The sequence below is a fragment of the Urocitellus parryii genome, chromosome 7, assembly GCF_045843805.1.
Source record: "Urocitellus parryii isolate mUroPar1 chromosome 7, mUroPar1.hap1, whole genome shotgun sequence".
Lineage (NCBI taxonomy): Eukaryota > Metazoa > Chordata > Mammalia > Rodentia > Sciuridae > Urocitellus > Urocitellus parryii.
The window spans coordinates 2,580,242-2,602,700 of NC_135537.1; the positions used below are offsets into that span (position 1 = coordinate 2,580,242).

The 22,459-nt window shown below is 60.8% G+C and overlaps 1 protein-coding gene across 1 annotated transcript; it reads right to left on the reverse strand.

Moving 5' to 3' along the window:
- Positions 1–17,949: 17,949 nt before the first annotated feature.
- Positions 17,950–22,139, reverse strand: C7H8orf90 (chromosome 7 C8orf90 homolog). Its single transcript, XM_077800771.1, has 2 exons — positions 22,073–22,139; positions 17,950–18,416 (listed from the first exon to the last, which is right to left on the reverse strand). Exons 1-2 carry the CDS (start codon positions 22,137–22,139, stop codon positions 17,950–17,952), a joined length of 534 nt encoding a protein of 177 aa, XP_077656897.1.
- Positions 22,140–22,459: the final 320 nt, after the last annotated feature.

The window sequence follows — 22,459 nt, forward strand, 5'->3', positions numbered from 1 at the left end:
TCTTCACCCACGAGGGACGTGTGCAAGGCGTAAGGCACAGTTCAACCCAGAACAGCCCGTGCCACCCACGCGGCAGCTGCACCGAGGGCTGTCCAGCAGATGAGTGTCCACGGAGTAAGAGACCAACCGCGCCCAGCCCAGGGGCACAGCTCTCACCCCCGTGTGGAGTAGCCCAGGCAGCTCACCTGAAGAGCGGGGTCTTCTTGTCACGGCGTGGAGAGGCGGGCGCTGGGGTGGCTGCCCGCAGCCCTGCAGGAGGACACCTCCAGCCCTTCCCCTGCCGCTCTTCCCTGCAGATGCGGACCCTCCGGGCAGCCTGTAGGCACATCACGTCCCAAACAGACCCAAACCTCCGAACACCCCGCGACGCCAGGGCAGTCAGAGTGATTTATTAGCTGCCAGGAACTTTCCACGGTCCTAATGCGGTGTTTAGAATCCATTTAACTGGGCCACAAAAACACCCAGCACCAGAAATGGTAAATAATTATCACATCTACTGGGCTTTTGAGGCCAACTCCGGCTCGCCCCCTCCACGCCACTCCAGGGCCACGGCCAGTGCTTCCCCCTCCTTTTGGAACAAATGCCCAGTTCATCAAAGAGAGCGCTCCCTGGACTTCAGGGAGGGACATGGAGGCCCCTGCAAGTCTGCGATTAGAGCACAAGAGGGAGGATCGAGGTAATTAATTTTTTTTAACTTTAAATTTTTTTCCCGTTTCCTCATCAGCTCCCGCAAACCCACATGAATTATATCTGCTTATGTAAATAAAGCTAACCGGTGATAACATTAATTAGCAGCATAAAACTTTGGCTCATCCGGCTGGAGATAGCAGATAGTTGGGGAGAGGATTAATTTCTATTTTAATTAGAAATGTGCGTTTTCAGCCTGTGGCCTCCAGCAGTGACAAGTGTCAGCGTCCAGGGGCAAATGCTAGTTCCTTCCAAATGTGGTAGCTTCCAGAAGGGCCTTGGGGACACCTGCCCCCAAAGGGGATCCAAAGCCAGCACAAAGGGACAGGAGGAGAGATCCCTCTGTGGAGCTGCTGGACCCGCACTCGCTAGCTGTGCTAGGGGCCTGCCCAGCCACCCATGCAGAGCCCGAGCGCCCGTCTGAGCTGCAGTGTGTCTGGGAAGAGTGGCAGGTGGGCCCGTGGGCAGGCATTTGTCTCTAACAAACTTGAAGCCAAAAGAAGCCCCGGGGTGAGAGGCCGGCAGCACCCTTGGGTGACACCTGGAGCCCGAGCCTGGAGCCTGGCCCACAGAGGTGCAGCTGGCCGGCCAGTCCCATGGAGTGACTCAGAGCCCAGCGATGCCCGCGCCCTCTGGGGCTCGAGAAGTGTGTGGGCCTGGGTGTGTTCCACCGGTGCACGCGTATGTGCTGTTGCACTGGAAGGAGAGCCATGGCTTGTGCACAGTGCGTGTCATGGGCTGAGTGTGAGTGGGTGATGTAAGCTTGTGACCTTGCACATGTAGCACAGGGCCTGACAGGAAGAGCAACAGACCTGGAATGCCTGTGTGCATGTGCACGTGGGGTGTGTGTGTGTGTGTGTGTGTGTGGAGTGCATATGTGTGGAAGGTGTGTGTGCATAGAGTGCCTGTGTGTGCATGGCAGTGTATGTGTAGAGTGTGTGGTGCCGGTATGTAGGGATGTGAGTATGTGGAGTGTGTGCATGTGGGTGCGAGTGTGTGGTGTGTTGACTGGACTCCACCCGATGCAGAGGGCCGTGGGACGCAACCAGGCAGGGCAGTGGCAGACCTAGAGCAGAAGCTAAGTGATGTAAGGACCCCTGTCCCCTGTGTCCCCTGCAGGAACATCGTGGGCAGGAAAGTGCTGTGTCCCTGAATCCCCCTGTCAGCCCACAGCCCTGCACCTCAGGATGTGACCATGTTTGGGGCCTTCAGTGGGGTAACGAAGGCAGGGTGAGGTCCCCAGGCCCAGTCTACGGCATATGTCATGTGGCCCCAGAAAGCCCACCGTGAGGTCTCCCCGCTCCAGGCAAGAAGGAGCAAGTGCCCACCCACAGGGCCAGGCCGCCACTCCTCCCAGCCCACTGCCCACCACTGAGGTCAGCCAGGGACGGTCCCAGCACACTCTGCTCTCAGGTGTGCACACCCGTGTGTGCTGGGCACGTGCACAGCCTGAGTGAGCATGGCGGGTGAGGCCAGGCCTGTGTGCCGTGTGCAAACCTGCCGCAGTGCTGGTGCAGCGCACGGTGCGGGGTCAGAGGCCGGGAGCCTGCTCACCTGCGTGCACACCCTCTGGCCCTGCCTTCCTCCTGCAGAGCAGGGTGAGGCTGCCCACCTGAACACCATCCGTGAAGCCTGGGTGCCAAGCGGCCCCCAGGGGAGGCCAGTCCACATGGGGACCGCCGCTCCTCTCCGTCAAGAAGATGGCCCTGTCCCTTCGGCTGGGCACCACCCAAGACCAGGGCCTCTGGGAAACGCCCTGCCTGCCTGCACTCCTGAGACCCCCCTCAACCCCTGAGGCCCCCATATGACAGGCCCACACGATCCAGCTGGGACCCAAGCTCTCGAGTGCTCCCCCAGGACCAAGTCTCCCCTCTGCTCTAATGCCTGCCGGGGCTCCCCCCTGCCCCAGCAAGGAGGCAACGATGCGAAGCAGCCTCCTCGGGAGAGGCCACGGGGAACCTGGTAGAGGGTGACAGAGGCTCCTCGTCCAGGCTGGGAGACGGCACTATGGCCAACCAGCTGTGGCTGACGAGCAGTCTGCCAGGGGCCCAAGGGGGACAGTCTGTCACCTGGGAAACCCTGTTCTCAGGCTAGGAGCAGAGCTCCTCGAGGGTCCCATCAGCCACTCAGTGAGTGTGCATCTGGCACCTGCCCCAAGCCAGGGATGTAGGGGTGTGAGTGTGTGGGAACTCGCTGTGGGGTGGGGAGGCTAAGGACCCGACGGGGTCCCACCGGGATGGGAGCCACAAGAAGGGCCTTGCTTGGTGCCTAGGGGACTGTGACGCCCCTCCTGGAGCCACCAGCGCCTGGCTGGGACCTCCCTCCACGGGCTTGCACTGTTCTCCACAGCCTGGAGCTGGGCAGCTCTGACCCCAGGGCCCCGACTCCACCCTGCAGGACACGCAGCTCCAGGATCTGCCCTGACAGCTGGGAACACCTGTCCTCTGCGGCTTCAGAGGCCTGGCAGCCCCTCAGGGGGCGTCTGAGGTCAGCTCAGCCCTGGGTCAGGTCCAGGTAGGCAGGAGCCCTGGAAGGACTGGAGTCTGGGGCCACCCTGTCTCAAGAAGGCTGAGGACAGCCGTGCACAGTCCCTGTGTGACCTGGTGCTCCGTTGGTATGAGGTCAAGGGAGAAGTGACCGTCCTGCTCTGCCCCACCGTGGGCGAGGAGGCCAGCCTCCAGGTAGCTGTGAGGGGACAGCATGCACCCCTAGAAGCTTCTCTGCTTCTGCTCCCAGAGCAGCTCCCGGCTGCCCCTCAGCAGCTCATGGGGGGCCTGGAAGGAAGCCCCCCCTGAGCAGCCAGGCCGAGCTCCTCCAATCGCAATTCACGTCTAATTAGGTTCTGAAGAGGAGGTTGGCTGGAACTGCAGCAGGTGCGAGCCAGGGTAGACAGGAGAAGGACTTTCCAGCCACCCATGGGACCCAGTAGGCAGGGAATGGGTGATAGCCCCAGAGTCCAGAGCTGGCCTCAAACACCACTCGGGTCACACAGACACTGACCCTCTGAACTCCGAGCCCTGCCCAGATGGAGATAGGATACCAAACTTCACCTCTGGACCCGAGATCCTGAAGACCACACAGGTGCCCAAGGAACATGAACCCCACACCTTGGCCCCTGTGGGGGCCAGGCCCTGTTCCAAAGGCTTCAGATCCAACCACCTGCCAAGGCGAGTTCCCCATTTCACAGATGAGAAAACTGAGACACGGAGAGATGAACAGAGGGGGAGACAGACCAAGCAGCCTGGCTCAGCCACACCCTCTGTGCCAGGAGGACAGACAGGAGGAGGGTGGAGAGGGGACCCCGATGGTCTGGAGCCAGGCCACCCCAGCGGGGCTCTGAGGGGCCCTTGGTGTGAAGCCCACGTCACAGGGAAACGGAGGCCTGGAGCACAGCACAGCCACCGTGCGCAGAGGGCCAGGCCCAGTGGAGGTGCGCTGGGGCCAGGAGGGAGCCAGAGAGCGCGGCTGACCCCAGGTCAGAAGCAGAGCCCCTCCTGGGGGTCAGGCAGCCCGTCCATCTCTGGATTTCCTCTGTAGGACCCAGCGGTCACCGGGCCTCTCGGGGTCTCTCAGGCAGGTCTTTGGGGCAACCTGAGACTGACCAGGAGCAGCTGGCCTGCAGTAGGGCCCAGCCCGGCTCCCAGTGGCCCTCTCCGCGGCCCCAAGCCCCGCTGCCCCAGCTGGGTGGCTCCGTGGCCATGCCCCTCCCGGGCAGCATGTGCTCCCAGCAGGTTGGATCCAGAGCTGGACTGTTTGTGCAGCATGTTCCACATCTGAGAGTGAAGAGCTGGTGGCTCTGACATCCAGGGACAAGCCCACCCGGCCCCACCCTGGTGGGAACAGGGGACGTCGCCTGAAAGTGGGTTTCAGGCACAGACCCATCTCAATCCCCAGGAGACAGAGGCTCAGGGCCCGCTCTGAGGGCACCGAGGTTACCCGTTCACTCTGCCCATCGAGATGAGGCCGGGACAGGTAGTGGTGACCTCCGCAGCTGTCACCACGCCCATGTCCTGGGCCCCCACTCCACGGCACAGAACCCCCACGTGCTCCTGGCCTGGGGGCCCGCAAGAGGAAGAGGACCCTGCCCACCAGGTCCAGGCTGCAGCCCCCGCCCCTGCCTGGCCAAGTTTGCTTAGAGCTCCAGTCAGTGTGGGGAAACCTGGAATCCAGGGGGTCCCCAGGACAGGCGCTGGGGACGGTCACAGCAGAGCCCCTCCCTCGGGACACAGGGTGTTTCCACCGCAGGCTGAGCCCTGCCCCCCAGCTCCCCAGCTGCCTTCCCCCCAGGCCAGCCCTGCAGCCCCCTCCTTGTGCCCCCACCCAGCTCAGCCCTTCCTCAGTGCATCCACCCAGCCGCCCCCTCTGCAGCGAGTGGCCAGGAGAAAGCAGTCCCCATGTCCACAGCCAGGACGCCAGCTCAGGCAGCATCACCTGAGAAGAGGAAGAGAAGCTCGGGCCTGAGCGACGGGCAGGCAGGCAGGGCTTAGGGCAGGCCTGGAGAGGGCACCAGGCACCCGTGTTGTGCCAGGCTGCAGACGGGCCACACACAGGGCCAGGAGACAGCGTGTGGGGTTTATGGGGCCTGGGGAAGCGCACAGCAGAGTTCAGTGCCAACACACCTCCGTCCCTCTGCATGTCACCAAGCAGGGTTTCTGCCTCTTGGAGTAGGGGCCAGTGGTGGCCAGCTAGACCAGTGGCACACAGCCTTTCCACAGTGGCCTCAGTTCTGCCCACTAGGAGGAGTTCCACAGCTTGGGCTGCAGAATCAGCAACACCTTCAGCACCAGCTGCTCAGTTAGCTCCTGTGACCAGCCTCCAGGGGCGGCTGTCCTGGTGCCCATGCAAGAAAGTAGCTTTCTGCAGAGGACACTGCTTGCCAAGAGAGCCAGTGTCCTTCAAGGTGACATGTAGTTGGACTTTCTGGCCCCGGCTTGCTCTCATCATTCCCTAACTCAGGGGGGTGGCTTCCTTTAGGGACACCTAGGGAATGCACGACCCAGCTGGAATCCTTGCTCACCATGCAGCCCCGGACAAGTCAGGTCCCCTGAGCCACAGCCTCACCCTCTCCAAAGCACTCAGATAAGGTGGACAGGAGGAGTGTCATGCCCAGCCAGCACTGTGGCGTGTGTAGAACCTCTGCCCATGCTGATGGAGTCACAGCAGTCCCCGGTCCAGAGAGAGATGAGAAGCCGGGGACACCAAGGACTCATCCAGGCTCTGCAGCAGGCAGGGCAGCAGTTCTCAGAGAGGTCTCTTGGACACCATGGCTCCCTCCCTTCGTGTCCAGGACCCAGGCCCAGGAGGGCTCAGGGGCAGCAGTACAGCCAGGGCTGAGGCCATGTGGGGGTCAGCCCCCAGCACTGTCACCCAGGAACAAGTTGCTAGTGGAGCCTGGATCTCAAACAACGGCACAAGAGCTCCCAAGGACCATGCCTTCACCATGTGCAGCAGGTTCCCTGGAAGCTTCGGGGGGGGGGGGGGCTGCAGCCACCTGCCAGGGTCTAAGGAGGGCCAGGGGAAGGGGTGCCAGGCGGCCCTAGGTGGCAGAAGAGTCAGAACCTTCCCTGGGATGTTCCACTCCAGAAATTCAAGCCAGCATATACTCAAGGTCAAGATTTAATAAAAAGCATTCTGTACTTTTACAACACAAGTCACAAGCCAGAAACAGTGGCATCCACCTGTGATCCCAGCCACTTAGGAAGCTGAGGCTAGGGGATCATGGGTTCGAGGCCATCCTCAGCAACTTGGGAAGACCCTGTCTCAGAGCAAAAAATAAAAAGGGCCGGGGTGCAGCTCAATTGTAGAGCACTCGCCTAGCATGTGTGAGGTCCTGGCTTCAATTTTCAGAAACAGTCCTACGAGAAGCTGGCTGCTTTGGGTTGCTGTTCCTGAAGATCCCGCCTACCTACAGCACAGGTGGGGCCCCGCCTTGGAGCAAACTCAGGCCTCAAGTCATTGCCTGGTTCCTCTGGCACCATCTGTGCCAAGCCCGACTAGTGAGACAGACAGCACCGAGGATCATCCTGGACGGCTTTGACCTTGCAGACCACCTGCGAGCAGCTCGGGGCAGCCCCAGGGCTGCATAGATGGCATTTGAGAGCTGACACACCAGGTGAGCTCCATGAGGCAGGGGTGACCCTGGCTGAGCCCAGCCCAAGGAGGTAAGGGCACTGAAGCACCTCAACTGCACTCCAGGGACCATGGGAGGTGCGAGCCAGGGCACAGCAGGCAGGGCCTCTCTGACAGCGTGACTGCCACCAACCTCGGACCCGCAGGTCCAGGGTGCAAGAAGCCAGCAACCGAGTGCTAGGAGAAGGGCCACAGAAGCCACTGGTTCAGTCTCACATTCATCTGAGGTACAAGATCAGATCACCCATGCCAGCCACCCTAGAGGGAAGAAGGGGGAGCAGGGACATTCTGAAGGCTGGGGAGGACCCTGGGGTGCAGTTTAGCAACATTAGCTTCCTACTCTGATCCTCAGGAGCCATTGAAAATTCCTGCACACAGCTGCAACTTCACCTTGTTAGAAATCCTGGGGTGCCCCAGGGAGTCACACAAGTGGGAAGCAGCTCAGCAAGGCAGACGCTCCTCTGCAGGAGGGCCAGCGACCGAGAAAACCAGGCAAGCAAGCGCACCTGGGTGGGCGGGCCACCTGCTTTTATCCCTAACGCAGGGTGCCCCTGACCTGTTGGGAGGAGCTGATTTTAAAACTGGGGACGGTAAAGGGACGGGCTGTGGTTACAATGGCTGCGATTGGATCTCACGTCCGAATTCCACCTAAATACGATATTCTGAAGATGGACCACCGACTTCTGTTTCTCACAGTCCATTTCAGGGATAGAAACAGCACTGACAGCCTGGTGCCGGGAGGACAGGTGGAACAGCCTGCCTGGGGCCAGCTCGGACGGCTGATGAGGGCCCTGAAGGCTGTCCAGATCCCAGGCAAATCAGCGTCACTCTTTGAAAAATGTGAATAAAGGACTTGTTAAAGTGTCAATTACACCGATTACTGCAGTTTATCTTTGGGCAAAACCCCATAAATATGACACTAAAATACACAATTTGCATAATGTTTTCATTAATTCAATATTTTCACTATTGCCACAAAATGAGAGTGGCAGATTACAACAGTAAGGACCCCCCGAATGCCCACTGGTAGTGAGGCGCTCCTCCTGGTGACAGGAATGAATGTCACTCTGTGTCCCCCAAGCCCAGACAGTTGTCCTGCTGGACTGGCAGCACCTCACCACAGGGGCCCAGCAGAGCAGCCAATCACAACAGCCTGCTGGTCCAACAGCAGCTGATTGGTCCAGGGTAGGACCACATGACCAATATGGACCAATCAGGGCCCTACCCAGGGAGTCTTGGAAAAACTTTCAATTGGACCTTGGGAACCTTTCAGCCTTTTCCTGGTGGAGCAGCCCCTACCTTGCCCAGCAGAGAAAGGATGAAGACCATGTGCCTAGGCTGGCAATGGGCGCCAACCAGCTGGCCTCAGCTCATGACTGGGACACAGGGAGGGCAGCCTTCCCCAGGGTGGGCCGGGCTGGAGGCACCCCTCTGTCCCCAGGGAAAACACTCCCAGATGGGCCTCCACACACCCCTGCTCACCCTAGGAGGATCTGCAGAGGATGCGGGTGTCACTGCATTTTTCTGTCTGCATCTTTGTAACCAGACAATCTGCCACACACCAGCCGAGTGACCCCAGATAAGTCCTTTCATCTCCTAGAGCCACCGCTTTATCACTCATGAAAGGGGTGAACATGGCCTTCATTCTCCCCTCTGGGCTGGGCCTCATGCTGAGGCTCGTCCAGCTGCCCACAGACCCTTCCCAGGAAAGGGCTGAAGGTCTCCCAAGACTCCCAGGGAAGGCCCTGACCACGCCTGCAGGGTGTGGAAGGACCGTAGCAGAGGGCACGATGGTCTCACCACCCCTCCCAGCACGCTGGCCAGACCGCCTGGTCCTTGAGGGGTGCTCACTGGAGAGTGGCCCATCTTATGGACTGAACATGGGAAGAGGCATCTCCACACACACTAGTGACTGGAAAGCCAGGGGCCGTGGCTCAGCCATCCGCCCACCCAGCCCGTTTTCCGTGAGGCCCACAAGGTCTTCCCTGCAAGCTCAGACTCACCACGTTAGAGGTGCCAGCTAAGGGTGCTGAGATTACCAGTGAATGTCTGAGGACCTCGTCTGTGGACATGACTGAGGCTTAGTCCACGGCTGGGATCAAGGCTCATGACCAGGAACTAGGCTAAGTTTACAGCCAGAATCAAGGCTCAATCTGTGTCTAACAAGTCATAGAGCTCTGTTGAAATCATGGCTCAGTTATGACCAGGATCAGTATGTAACTGGGATCCGGGTCAGACTATGAGCAGGGAAGGGGCTCCGTGTTGTACAGGGTCAGCACCATCCTGTGACTGGGAAATGAAGGTCAGCAAGGGTGTAGCCACCCCACACCCCGCGCAGCCCAGTGTCTGAGTTGACTGTCAGGGCAGTGTCTGCAAAGGGCATCCTGAGAACCTGGCTGTCACTTCTGACGGCAAACCACGCTTGTTTTGCCTGGTTGTTTTTCTCCCTCTCCCTACTCTCAGCCCTGCCAGGCAGCAGAGGAAGGTGTAATTAAAAATCAGGTTTGTTAACATGAACACGACGTACATAATATTTAAAACATCCGAGCGCCTTTAACTCGCTACCAACGTGCATTTGCTCATTAAGCAGGGATTTTTTTTTTTTTTTTATGGCAGAAACACTGCAAATAGCTCTTATTAAAATGCTCAAAACACCATCTGGTCCTTCGCCCAGACTCCGGAGCGTGGTGGAGGTGGCCAGCCTGCCTGGAGACCTGCAGATCCCAGGGTGGTGTGGCTGTCCACCGGCTCCTGAGCGACCTGCGTCCCCTCGCGCAGCCTCGCACTCCTCCCCCTCCTTCCCCACGGCACGGATGAGGACAGGCGGAGAGGCAGGAGCACTCCTGGGACAGCTGGCTCACAAGGGGACACGCAGGCTGTGAGCCTGAGGCATTCTGATGGGGACCCAGGCTCTCTGGGAGCAGGGGGGACAAAGGGGCTGGGCAGCTCACAGCTAATGCAGCCAGAGCTGGGACTGGGCCATCACTGTCTCACTTGGGACATTCACCAAGGGACACCTTCCCTGGAGCTCAGTGTGTTGGGCAGGAGCTCACCCATCAGCCAGGAGGCTGGGGAGGGGCTGTGTGGAACATTTTGTAAACATACAGCAAACGTACCAGGGTCCTCTGGGAGGGGCCCACAGGGCCTCTGACCTCCCTCTGGGGACCTGACAAGAACCCTCTGGGGTAGCAGAGTTTTGTGTCATGGCCACATCTGCTGGCCCTCTGGGCTCCAGAACTGCTGGGCGGGCAGCATGGCCACCAGGGCTTGGAAGCCTCAGGACCCGCTCTGCCCCGCAGACTCCGGCACCAGAGGAGGGACCCTCAGCGTCCCTGGCTCCGCTCCTCCTCCGCCCTGCCCACTCCCCACAGACTCCCAGCACTCCAGGGCCCTCCCACACCCATGGCGACATCCCCCATCAGGGCACGTGTGCAGCCAAGCTGAGAAGTCACCTTGGGACCCTTCTCCACACCTCCCTGGAGGCAGCCCCTTCCACCCAGCAGCACTGGCACACCGCGGGGCCTGTCTGCCATCTCCCCCGAGGGGGACGATGGGAGTCACAGTCAGGGCAGGAGGAGGCTGGGAGACTCTCAGGGAGACCTGGCAGGAGCACAGGGGGCCTCAGAGCAGCAGGACTTGGGTCAGAAAGCCCAGGCCACGACCCAGTGGGACTACTTCACGTTGGAACCTTGGGCAGCCTCAGCGTCCTGCCAGCCTCAGCCTCAGCATCCTCCTCAGTAAAGTGGGCATGAAATGACAGAGCCGCGGAGGCAGAGGTGGCCCCGCCCCGTGGAGCTTCTAAAACTGTCATTTACATACAGAGAAAGTGGCCCAGGCACCTATGGGCACACACGCACGCGTGCCCCCATGTGCACTAGCACACGCCCCTGTGTGTGCACAGCAGCAAAACCATACTCATGCCCATGCAGGTACACATGCCCCGGCCTGCGTGTGCATGACACACACAGACACGTGCACACGTGTGCGCACCGGGTGCTGGGCACTCCACACCATTGTTCTCATGTCCCTCTTTCCCTCTCAGGTGTGGCCTCAGTGTTGGCAGACGTCAGGGTGACACCCTGATTGCCAGAGAGAACGTCCAAAATGCCAGTTCACAGCTGGATGAATGAAAGGGAATGTGCTGAACTTCACGGCTGGCGGAAACCCTCGACCTCCCGGCCACCTGTCCTCTGGGTCCTGTCCGGGAGCCAGCCCCAGAGCCCACAGGGTGACACCCACCCGTAGAGCCCCAGCCTCGCCTCCCCCGACGGCTCCGCACTCCCCACAGACCACCTGAAAGCCCGCCCAGGGCCCCAGCCTGGAGATGCTGAGCCTGGAGCCCGTCCTGGCTTGAGGGGTCCCAGGGTCCCCTCCCCGGCCTCTTCCCCAGCAGTAAGTGGCAGCGCTTAGAAAGTGTCAACTTATTCCCAGCTGTTGTTGCCAAAAAAAGGAAAGATGAAAAAACTCCCGTGGTTTCAAGGAAACTCACAACAACTGCAGGGAGACGGGACGTGATGGATGTGCTCATTTCCCTGAATACTCGCAGAGGCCAGGGGCCGCCCATCTGTCATCCGCTTCCTGGAGTAGCCGGCGGACCCCGCGGGGCTGGCGTTGCTCCTCCTCGGGCCACTCGGGCTTCCTCAAAGGAAACCGTCTTTTATTTCTCTTTATTCCCAGGAATAATGGCTCTTGACATAAACAGCTCCGCTAGCAATTAGCCGTGATTAATGTGGAAGTCTGCAGCGGGGGGCGGAGGGGCCACAAGGCGCGGGCCACGTCGCACACTCATGGCTGTGGCAGAACGCGCGGTGGGTTTAGTGGGGCCAGGAGGGAGCTCCGGGGCCTTTTCCAGGGCTTTCGGCCTGGGACTGGGCTAACGACAATGGCAGGGCTGGGGTCAGAGGGCTGCGGCCCACGGGGGTGGCTCCTGGCCGGCACACACACTGGCCCACAGAGCAGGCAGGAGACCCACGCCCTCGGCAGCTGGGAGGCCTGGCCAGCCTCAGGGCTGAGCCCAGACCAGGGCATCCGTGACCCACAGAGGGTCCTTCGAGGGCCCTGCTACCGCAATCCCAGATGGGAGACTGGAAGCATGGCCAGGCAGGGCGCCCTCAGCAGGGACCTAGATCAGTACCAGAAACTGCCCTCAACTAGGAAGTGGCCAGGCGGTGGGACCCACCGGGTGTGGGGCTGCGGCTTGCCCCACAGTCACCCTGGGGCTCGATTCGCCGACTCTAGGAGGGACTTTAGGAGACTGAGCCTCCTGTGTCCCCATCTGGGCAGAAACTGCACGGCCTGAAATAAGCCACGTCTCCGCTCTCGGGCCCTATCTGTCCCCAGGTTCCCGTTCCTCTCCAGGCCAGGAGCATTGAGGAGGTGGGATACCAGGTTAACTCAGGGCTCGTTAGTGCCCGGTGACTAAAGGCCCAGGGAGCTCTCCCCTCCCCAGCCACAGCCCAGCCATGGGGGCCTGAAGGGGCTCGGAATCCCTGCCAGGACGGCTCTTCTTCCTCGTCCAGAGGCCTGTGGGCCACCTCACAAAGGAGATGTCGACGGCCTGCCTAGACCAGGAGCTCCAAGGGCACCTCTCCTGCGGCCACCCAGCGCCGTGGCCACCAGCACAGGAGCCCTCCGTCCTCACTGAGCCCTCCAACAGTGCCCAGGACAGGCCTCCCCTCAGCGCTGGCCAGCCTTGAGCGCCCTGACCCCTCCCCCCTCTGGAAACCCCCTGGCTCCAGCTCCCCACAGCCCCCGAGTCCTGGCCTTCTCCACCGTCTCTACACCATCCCTGCGCCCCACACATCCCCAGCGGGCCCACCTGGATACTGCATCAGCCTGGCCCCTGGCTCTGCGTCCAGCCAGGGTAGCAGTCCATCCTCTGGACCAGCATTCTCGGCCTGGCTTCGGCCACCTCCTCTCTGCCTAAGCAGGCTTGGAGACATTTTCCCCGTATTTGGTCCCCAATGAAATTTTCTTCCCACGGACACCGCCTGCGTACCTGTGCTGCCTGCTGAAGACACAGCATCTTTGAGCGCCACTGCTTCCTTGCCCCTCGGAAGGACATCTAGTGCATTAAAGGCCTCCCCAGGTCAGGGGCAGTGGCACACCGTGGCTCCGGACTTGGCTCCATTCACACCTGCCTTTGCTGCTCCCTGCCACCTGGAGTCCCCTGCCACGGGTGTCCCCAACCCTCCGTCCTCGGAGGGCTCTGCTCAGACCCCCTCCGGAGCCTGCCAAGAGGCCTGACCCTGGACAAGGCTCCCAGGCCTGCACCCCGAAGGACAGGAGCGCTCAGGGACTCTCCAGAGGGAGACTTCCCCCAGGCAGGCCCAGGGACGGGGGAGCCACACCGATTCCTCTCCCTGTGGCCCACCCTGCCCGCTCCATAGGCTCACAGGCCCTGCTTTACAAATGAGGAAACTGAGGCACAGAGAAAGGAAGTGACCTGCCAGAAGGGCCCAAGCTGGCCAGTGCTCTGGGGCACCTGCTGACCTCTTGCTCGTTTCCCACAAGGACCAGAGCCCCACATGTCTAGGCCCCACTCCACACAAGCCCAGGCTGCTGGGGCCTGCCTCAGTCAGAAGAGGCTGGTCACGTGCAGAGGGAGAACCCCCAAAGCTCAGGGGCTAACTGCTCACTCGTGCCGTAGGCCCCATCCTGGGCCAACCCCGGCAGAGGGACAGGGGACTCCATGTGGCCACCAGGCTTTGGCCCAGAAGCCACAGGTATCATCCATACCCACATCTCACCTACTGACCCCACCCAACCTCAGGGGTGGGGAGGGGTGGCCCTGCCTGGGGAGCCCCAGAAGGGGGAGCAGGACCTGGCGACTGCTCTGTGCACTGCCCAGAGCCCATCTGGCCATCCACACCTGACCAGCACCTGGGCCTCGACCTTGGCATGAAGGTCTTGGTCCAGCAGCTGTGTGGCTGATGTCCAGTCCCTGCCCTCGTTCCGGCCCTGCAGCTGGCCCGAAGATGAACACAGCTTTATCTGGAGGTGGGGGAGGGACATCAAGTACGTCCTCCTAGCAACTCAATTAATCCTCCATCAGAAAGTCTAACACAATCAATTTGGGGAGCCGATCAACATCATAACACAGTAATTAGGAACAACTTTCAACTCTGGGCTTCCTTTGAAGATTGTAATTGCAATTAATTAAACATCCTCATCGCTCCTCGGAGTTCATCCCGAGGAAACTGAAGGGGGGGTCCCTGAACCCTGTTCCCAGCAGCTCAGGAATCAAAGGGGGGATCTGTCTCCTTTGAATACCAAAGATGAGAAGTCACCTGGGGCAGCTACGCAGTCGGAAAGAACCAGCTCAGCTTCTGCATCCACACCCGGCTCCTGCCCCCAAGCTCTGCTGGAGGTTCCCCAGCCCTCCACTCTGCCAGGTGATATGCCCAGTCACAGGGCACATTCAAGAAGCAATAGTTGAGCACCTGCTGCATGCAGTCCCATGTGGCTCCTGTAGCACTGCTGCTCTTCAGGGATGAGACGTGGTGAAGCTGGGTCTTCTGAGGCTCAGCCAGGGAAGGGCAGGTGGCCCAGGAGGAAGAGCAGGACACTGCAGGGTGGCTTCTCTCTCTGAATAGAGGAGGGCGGTCAGCCCAAGCAGAGACGAGGGGCTAGCAGTGGCCACTGTTGACAAAGCCCAGAGTGGCGGTGTCCAGCTGGTCACCCCAGCAGTCTTGCCAAGTGCAGACCCCTCCCCAGAGGGGCCCAGAGGCTTGTCCCAGGCTCACGGCTGCTAACAGGAGGAGCAGCACGCGCTCACTCCAGAGCCCTCGACCCGAGCCCAGGGACAGCAGGGGTTGGGGAGAAGCCAGTGGCTCGGAGCTCCAGGAAGAGCTAGACCAGCCTGCGGGAGAGGCAGAGTGGACAGGGGAGGAGACTGTTGCCTCTACCTGCTGGGCTCTCACTGTCCCAGCAGGCCCAGGGCCTCACCCACGTCCCCCACAACCCCAGGAGCCCAGAGAGGCTCTGCAGTTGTGCTCTAGGAACTAAGAAGCCATGGAGGCTGAGGGTCATGGAGTCAGTGGGTGGAGGACCAGGGCCCAGCCCAGTTCTACTGTCCTCCCAAATCTGGGCCGCAGCCATTTGCCACCTCGGACACCAGGACCCAAGGTCACAGCCAGGCCCGGGGGCAGTAGCCACACTATTCCAGCCGGGAGCGCAGGCTTGGTGGGAAAGGATGGCAGGTCCTCTGGCTAGCCAGTGGGAGGAGGGTAGGGTGCAGGGTCACCTCCCAGAGCCAGGGGCTGCCAGGGAAGGTCCCTCCAACATGGAAAACTGATGTGAAGTCTTATTCCTCTGCTCACGGACAGACAGCAAAAGACCTGAAAGCCAGGCAGCGGCACGAAGCACCAGCACTGGGGTGGGGTGGGTACCCCAGAGCGGTGACAGAGGAGCTGAGAAAATGCACGGTGAGCGTCCCGGCAACCACAGCAGAAAGGGAAGCATGGGCTCCTGGCTCTGTGTGAGGAGAGCAGGGGGAACGCCCAGGAGCAGCGAGAGGTGCCGTCTCAAAGCCCGCCCACCCCGCATTGGAGAGCTCTGAGAGGCCGGGGTCCTCTCTGAACAACACCTCAGCACCAGACCCCGCCCAGCACAGACACTGGACTGTGCTCACGCAAAGACCCCATCCTGTGACCAACTCGGACCTCGCTGCTCCTGGGGAGAGGCTGTCTAAGGCGTTGTCACAGAGGTCCACCCGGGGCCACGATGCCCAACCTCTGGACTGTGCAGACACAGCCGGCTTCCATCCTCCCTCTTTGTGGCCACACAGTGTTCTGGGCCTTACTGTCACAATCCATCCGAGGTTCTCCTGCCCTTGCCACAAGGGTGGCTCCAGCCACACAGGCCTACACCCCGCACTGCAGGCGACTCCTCGGGCCACGGTGGTCAGGTCAAGGATAGGCACATGACCAGTCAAGCAGGGGGCTCCTGGTCTGGCAGAATGTGTGGCTGCTCCTTCTGAGACAGCTCATGGAAACCAGGGACTCTGTCCTTCTCAGAGGCCAGGGGAGACGGTAAAGGTGGGAAGTGCACCAGCCACATTGCCACTGCTAAGGAAGCCATCAGACTGACTGCCACAGCAACACTGACTGGTGGTAGGCAGGGCCTCTGTGACAACCTGGAACCCCTGGATCAAACTTTCCCTGAAGCTCATATCATTTCTAGACATTCCATTTTCCTGACTCATCCAGTCCCCCTCATGCTTGAAACCAGGGGGAGCATCTAATAATACACTTGCTCAATCTGCTCTGGGCCCCAGACCCCTGGCTCAGGTCCTTTGTATCTTGGAGCACCCTCCCCTGAGTCCACGTGAATGCATGTCCTTATCCCCATTCCTAGCTAAAGGCCACCTTCTCCAACAGGGCCTGTGAAACAGGCAGTGCGCCTGTCCCTTTCCTCACAGCATGTACTACATCTCCTTCTGTTTAGTTTTCTATCTGATACTCGGAGTCTTGGTGGCCTCCACAGATGCTTCTCGTACCAGTGGTTGTAAAGGACCAAGGGTTTTGTTTCCAACCTGTCACAGACCCATGCCTTTGTGAACAACTTTAAGAATAAATTTCTAGGAGGAAAAAAAAAATGAAGAAAACACGAAATGCAAACCCCAAATTTTTGCTATTACACTCTATAGTCACAAAATCGCTCTATCAAACGGTTGTTTCTAAGTGTCCACTCACACCGCTGCTGTCTTTAGGAAAGTGGGGGCTCGATCCCCAATCCCCTCCAGGCAGGCCGGCCTGCAGAAGAGCTGTTGTCCCTGGGAGGCCCGCCCCTTGGTGGCAGACATTAGTGATTATATGCGTGCTTCCTGTCCTAGGAAGTCTGGTTCTGAGGCCACCTCTCCCCTCCCCAGTGGGGCTGGCTGCTGGCTGTCCCGCCCACAGGTAACCTGCTCCTCCCCTGCTGTCTCACTGTCCTGCCTGTTTCCAAGGAAGACCTCCCAAATAAACCACTTGCACTGAAATCCAACTCTGGGGGCTGCTGCTGCGGAGCCCAGGGGTCTCATAGCACAGAGCCTGTGGTGCATGATGTCATGCTTGCCGCTGCCCCATGGGAATCAAGTGCATGGACACCATTACAAGGGAACTGTTTGGGCATCCCTACAGAATCGAAGAGAGGAGTCCACAGGTGGAAGGAGCCCAGAGCAGGGGCTGGGGTCTCTGTTGAGGCCCTGACAGCAGAGGAGGAAGAAGCAGGAGACTTCTCTTCCACAGCCCCAGGCCTCCTCCTGCAGAGATGAGCATTCCCTCTCAAACTAGTTCTCCAGCAAAACCAAGCAACGGTTTGGGAAAATCTTTTCTCACCACCACTAGGAAGCTATAAATAACTGTAACTCCTGGATTCCAAGAAAGAAAAGAAACAGCTCCAATTCCACTTGCCTCCAGCCCTGGACTCACCCCCACACCTGGAATCCACACTCCCCAACCAGTAGGGAGACTGGTCCTTCCCTAAAAGCCTTCTTGCTCCTTGTCCTGCAGGTCAGAGGAGGAAGCTTCAAACAGGGTCATCAGTTCCTGCCTCCAACCTGCCCAGAGTAGACAGGCCCCTGCCTGGTACTTGTCACCCACAGAGGGAAAAGCACCCAGGATGGTGACCTGGCCATCTGTGCCATTCCAGGCTCTGTGAATTCTCTCTGATCGACAAGGAGGGACCCTCTCTCCAGAGCAGGGGCAGGGTAGCTGGGGACCAGCAGGCCTAGAAAGGGCCAAGTGGAAGCATCCTCCTTGCCACATCCCCCCACCCCATCCCCGATCGCTGTCATGGAAACCGGAAAGCTGCCTAACATCTACCCACAACAGTACTGCTCTAGATCCCAGGGGTGGGCACTGGGGTTGGGCACTGGGGCTGGCCCCCACGCCCCTCATCCCATCACTCCCTGTGGACCAGCCTGCCTCGGGGACCATTGCCACTGGGCTCTTTCACTCTCCCCGCGTTTGAGAGCCACTTGGGTTTCCGGTCCCACCGCAGACCACTGGCTGGCCTGGCCAGGCCTAGCCACAGCTAGGATGCAGTCAGCTCGCGCCTGCTCCACCCGCCTTCAGGGCGCAGCTGGGATGGCGCCTGCCCAGGTGTGCACGGAGAGCACTGGGGGCTTGTGGGAGAAGCGCATTTTATTCACTCCCGTGGGCCGCGGGGGCTCGCCCAGCCGGGACGGCCGGCCTCGGGCGGGAAGGCAGCGGGGCCCGGGGCCAGCAGCACGAGGCCGGACGGCTGACCGGCGCCCGCGCTGGCGTAGCTGAGCGCCAGCTGCTCCAGGCGCCGCTTGCGCGCGGCCGCCTGCGCGGTGGCGTGGAGGGGCCGCAGCAGCGCGGGCGGCGGCGCGCCGGGACCCCGCAGCAGGAAGTCGAAACCCGCGCGGTCCTGGGGGTCGTAGAAGAGAGGCCCGCGGGCGGGGTCGGGCCCCGGCGGCCAGGCGAACGGGAAGGGCAACGTGAAGTCCTCGGTGAGCACGCGGATGGCGAAGTCGTCCTCCTTGCCCAGCGCGCGGTAGGCGCGCCCGATGCCGCGGAAGTGCGCCTCCCAGAGCTGCGCGTCCCCGCCGTAGATGTCCGGGAAGCGGGGCTCCGGCGGCGCGGCGGGACCTGCGGAGCGGAGACAGTGAGCGCAGGCGGGTCGGGAGCTCGCCCCCCCCCTCCCCGCAGGCCAGGCCAGGGCAGTGACCGCGGCGCCGTGGGCGGAGCTGCGGGAGGCCAGGCGCAGAGGCAGGAGAAGCTGGGAAGGAGCCACCCGTGAGGTGGACAGGCAGACCTTGTGGCTGGACAAGGTGAGGGCCATGCAGTGGGCCCAGCTAACAGCGCCAGCGAACCGTGAAGGGCAGGAGGGTGCTGTGGGCGTGGAAGAGTCTCTGCCACTGTTTTTTGTACAGAAGGTTCCAGATGGGAAGGAGGCTAGTTTGGCCAGCCTGACCATGCAGGGACTACAAACAGGCTCAGGATATTGGGTTCACCTGCAGGCGTGGCATTTGGGGCAGCAGGAAGTGGTCACTCAGTTGAAAGTTTGCCCTGGCTGCTTTGAATACAGAGTGGACTGTAAGGGCCCTGCCTGGACGTCATGGCAAACCAGGTGAGGAGGAAGTGGGTACCCAATCCAGGACTGGAGAGGGAGGTGGGAGGAGCCTGCCTGACAGCCTGCTTCTCAGCCTTGACACAACTGACCCTGGGACCTCATGGGACAGTCAGGTTGGAAGGTCCCAGGAGCAGGTCTAGATCTCTGTGGCTTTATGTGAGTCAGGTGGATCCCAGGAGATCTATGAACCCCAGGACCCACTCTCAGAGAGTAATGTGTGCATGCACATGGCACTTGAGGGGTTTTGGTGGTCACCACCCTGGAAGCCCACTCATGGTCTCCAGAAGGCAACCCAGGTCACTGCCCATGGTCCACATGCTGTGGGAGCTGCTGGGCCCAGCACATCTTTCTCTCAGTTGTCTACTCATGAAATGTGCTTTGCTCTGGGGACACTGAAGTGGCCAAGCAGCCCTGGGTCCTCCTAGAACACAAAGTCCAGTGGGGAGGACATCAGTGGCCCTGAGCTAGACTCAGGACAAAGACCAGGCCACTCCTAGGACAAGCAGCCTGGGGGATGGATGGATGAAGCCCTGTGTGGCTCCAATCTGGACCCCCAGGCCTGCTCCCAGCATCCCTCAGTCCAGGCCCAGAGTCACAAGGAGGCTGAATCAGGAGCCCTGGGCTGGGCAGTCACGGTCCACTATGCCACACCCAACTCCAGAGGCTGATTCGGATTCTCCCGCACACAGATACTGTTGAGCACCTACTGTGTGCCAGAAACCACTCCAGGCACTAGCTGCAGCCACAGCGACACCCAGGTGTCCTCCTTTCTGCCCTTGAGAGCCTGCACAGCCTTCTAGAAGAGGGTGACCACCACACCTATCCTGCTGCCTTGTGAATGAGATGGCATTGGCCAACCTGTCCAGCACCAGAAGACACATTCCTGCGTCGGCAGCTGGGACAGCATCATGGGACTGTGCCAGGACCCTCCAGCAGGAGCAGGGGAAGGACCACCCAGAACCCTGCCAGCCCAAGGCTCAGTGTCTGCCTCTCAGCACCATGGACAGCGCCTGCAGGGCCATGCCCAGAGCTCCACCCCTCAGGGCCAAGCTGTAGCTGTCCTGTCCACCTGGCACCTCCTCTCTGCAGGCTTCTGGCAAAGTGGTTGGAGGCCCAGGGCTGGGAGCCACTGACCTGGACTGCCATTCGGTACCAGCCAGTGGAGGGGGAAGCCGGAGGAGGGGCTGTGGGTGTTGCTCTGGGTTGTGGTGGGAAAGGCTTTGGAGAAGAGCCAGGTGGATGGGGCCCCAACGAGGGGAGAAGGGCACTGTGCTGCCCCCTCATCACAGCCCTGGGGCACAAGGGGAGGGCCTGCATTTCACGGTGGGTCTGGGTTGTCTTGCAGTGGGTGCAGGGGTCAGGATGGCAGAGGCAGGACACTAGGCCAGGTGAGAGGGCTGGGGAGGGTGGATAAAGAGTGCCCAGATTCTGAATTGTCTTGAAGCTAGAACCAGCTGGACCTGCGGGTGTGGGAATGTGGGCAGAGGGAGTGTCAAGAGGAGGATGCTGAGAGCCTCAGCCTAGGAGGCAGGAGGCACCGTTTACTGAGATGGGGATGCCGGGGCCGGGGGGGCAGGTTGGCCAGGGAGTCAAGTTTAGACTTGGACAGGTTGGTGCCCTTAGATGGGCAGGGGAAGAGGGGCAGCGGCGTCTCTGAGGCTCCAGGCTGGAGATAAACCCTGAGAGATGGCATTTGCAGTCATGGAAGTGGGTGAGATCACCAAGTGAGTGAGCGGACAAGAGCCTGGGCCCTCTGTCCTTCCCAGGTCAGGGACAGGAGCCAGAAGGGGACTTGGAGGGGCAGTGGTGCCAGAGCATGGGGTTCTGGAGGCCAGAGGGGGCTGAATCATGTGCTGCCAATGGGTGACGTCAAACGAGGCCTGAGAATTGACCTCGGATTGAGCAGTGGGAGGCCATGAGTGACCTTGACAGAGCTACGTTAAGGAAGTGCTGGAAATTGAAGCCTGATTACAGTGGGTTCAAGAGCAAATGGGGGAGATCTGGAGGCAGCAGGGATGGCAACCTTTTCAAGGAGTTTTGCTATAAATGGGGAGCAGAGAAATAGGGCAGCTGCTAAGAACGCAGTCGGGTCAAGAGCGAGGAGGCATAGCAGCGGGCTTTCATGTTGATAGGAGCCAAGTGGAGAGGACAGGCCGCCCAAGGCAGGAGCAGGGAGGGAGTGGGGGCCTCGGGATGCTGGCCTTGCAGGGCGCAGGCAGGGAGGGCAGAGCCAGGGCACCCGGGGTGGGAGCCTGAGTCTTCCTCTGATGGCTCCAGTTTCTCAGGGAGACAGGACGGCGGCGGCCAGCAGCTGTGCTGAGGAGGGGCCCAGAGAGAAGGTGCCAGGCTGTTGCTAGGAGAGGGAGGCTGGGCAGACAAGGACAGGCAGGGAGCCGGCCTGGCAGAGGCACCCCGCAGGCTGGCCATCAAGAACAGAAGGTGAGAACCCCGCTCTGCCAGCTGTGTGGGCACAAGCAAGGATGGGCGGGCCTTGGGGGTTTGCCAGACAGGTGCAGGGAGAGGAGAGTGCTCCTGGAGAGGGAGGTGTGTGAGGAGAGCAGGCGAGCCAACCAGGCGGGAAAGGGTGGAAGCCCAGGGCCCTCTCCTGCAAGGCAGCTGGAGGGCCTCTAGGGGCAGGGGCTGGACAGGAGCCCCAAGACAGACAGGGAGGAGTGCAGCCTGGTGCAGGTGAGGCTTGACCAGGTGGAGGTGGGGGGCACAAGATCCTCCGGAGACATAGCCAGGCCCTGAACCAGCCAGCGGAAGGGAAGAAATCCACAGTGCCAGGAGAGAGGCAGGGCCAGTGAGCAGTGGCCTGGAGGGTGGCCGGCCACCCCTCCCTGTAGCTAGGGCCTGATTCCAGAGGGCCTCAGGCAGGGGGAGTGGGGAGAACCTGGCTCCTGCAGGCCAGGGCTTCAAGGGCCGGAGAGGAGCAGCCCCCTCCCCTGGGAGCACTGCTGGGTGGGGGAGTGGGCTCTGGGGAGATGGAGGACCACCTGAGGGGGCTGGGTTGGTGCCCCATCCTGGCCAGGTCCTGCTGCACAGTCCTTTGTGACTTGGCAGAGACCCCCTGCTGGAGGGGAGGAGAGATGCTGCTTTTTTCTCCCATGACCCCAGACCCCAGGTGCCACTGTCCCTGTCCCCATCCTCTGCCCTCCCCCGAGTATCTCACCTGGAGTGCCGACAGGGGGAATGGGCAGGCCTGTGGGGCTGAGGTCCCCAGAGCAGGGGGAAGCCATGTCAGCAGCAGGGGGGAGGCTTCTGTTTATCTGGCTGCCCAGGAAACTGGGAGGGGGCTTCTAGGAGGAGAGAACCTTCCATTTAAAGGGGCCCCACCTGAAGGTGGGCCAAAGGTCAAAGGGCGTCGTGGCCTCAGGGGCACTGACCGCTCTGTGGGCAGCCCCGCCCTCCCTGCCCTCTGCGGGGCTCCTCTCAGGCCAATGCTCATGCTCATTTCTGCTCGCCACACCCCGCAGAGTAAGCGCCTGGTCAGGCCACCTGCTCTGGGGCCATCCAGACCCACCTGGCCTCAGAGGCCTCCGGGTTGGCCCACAGGCCC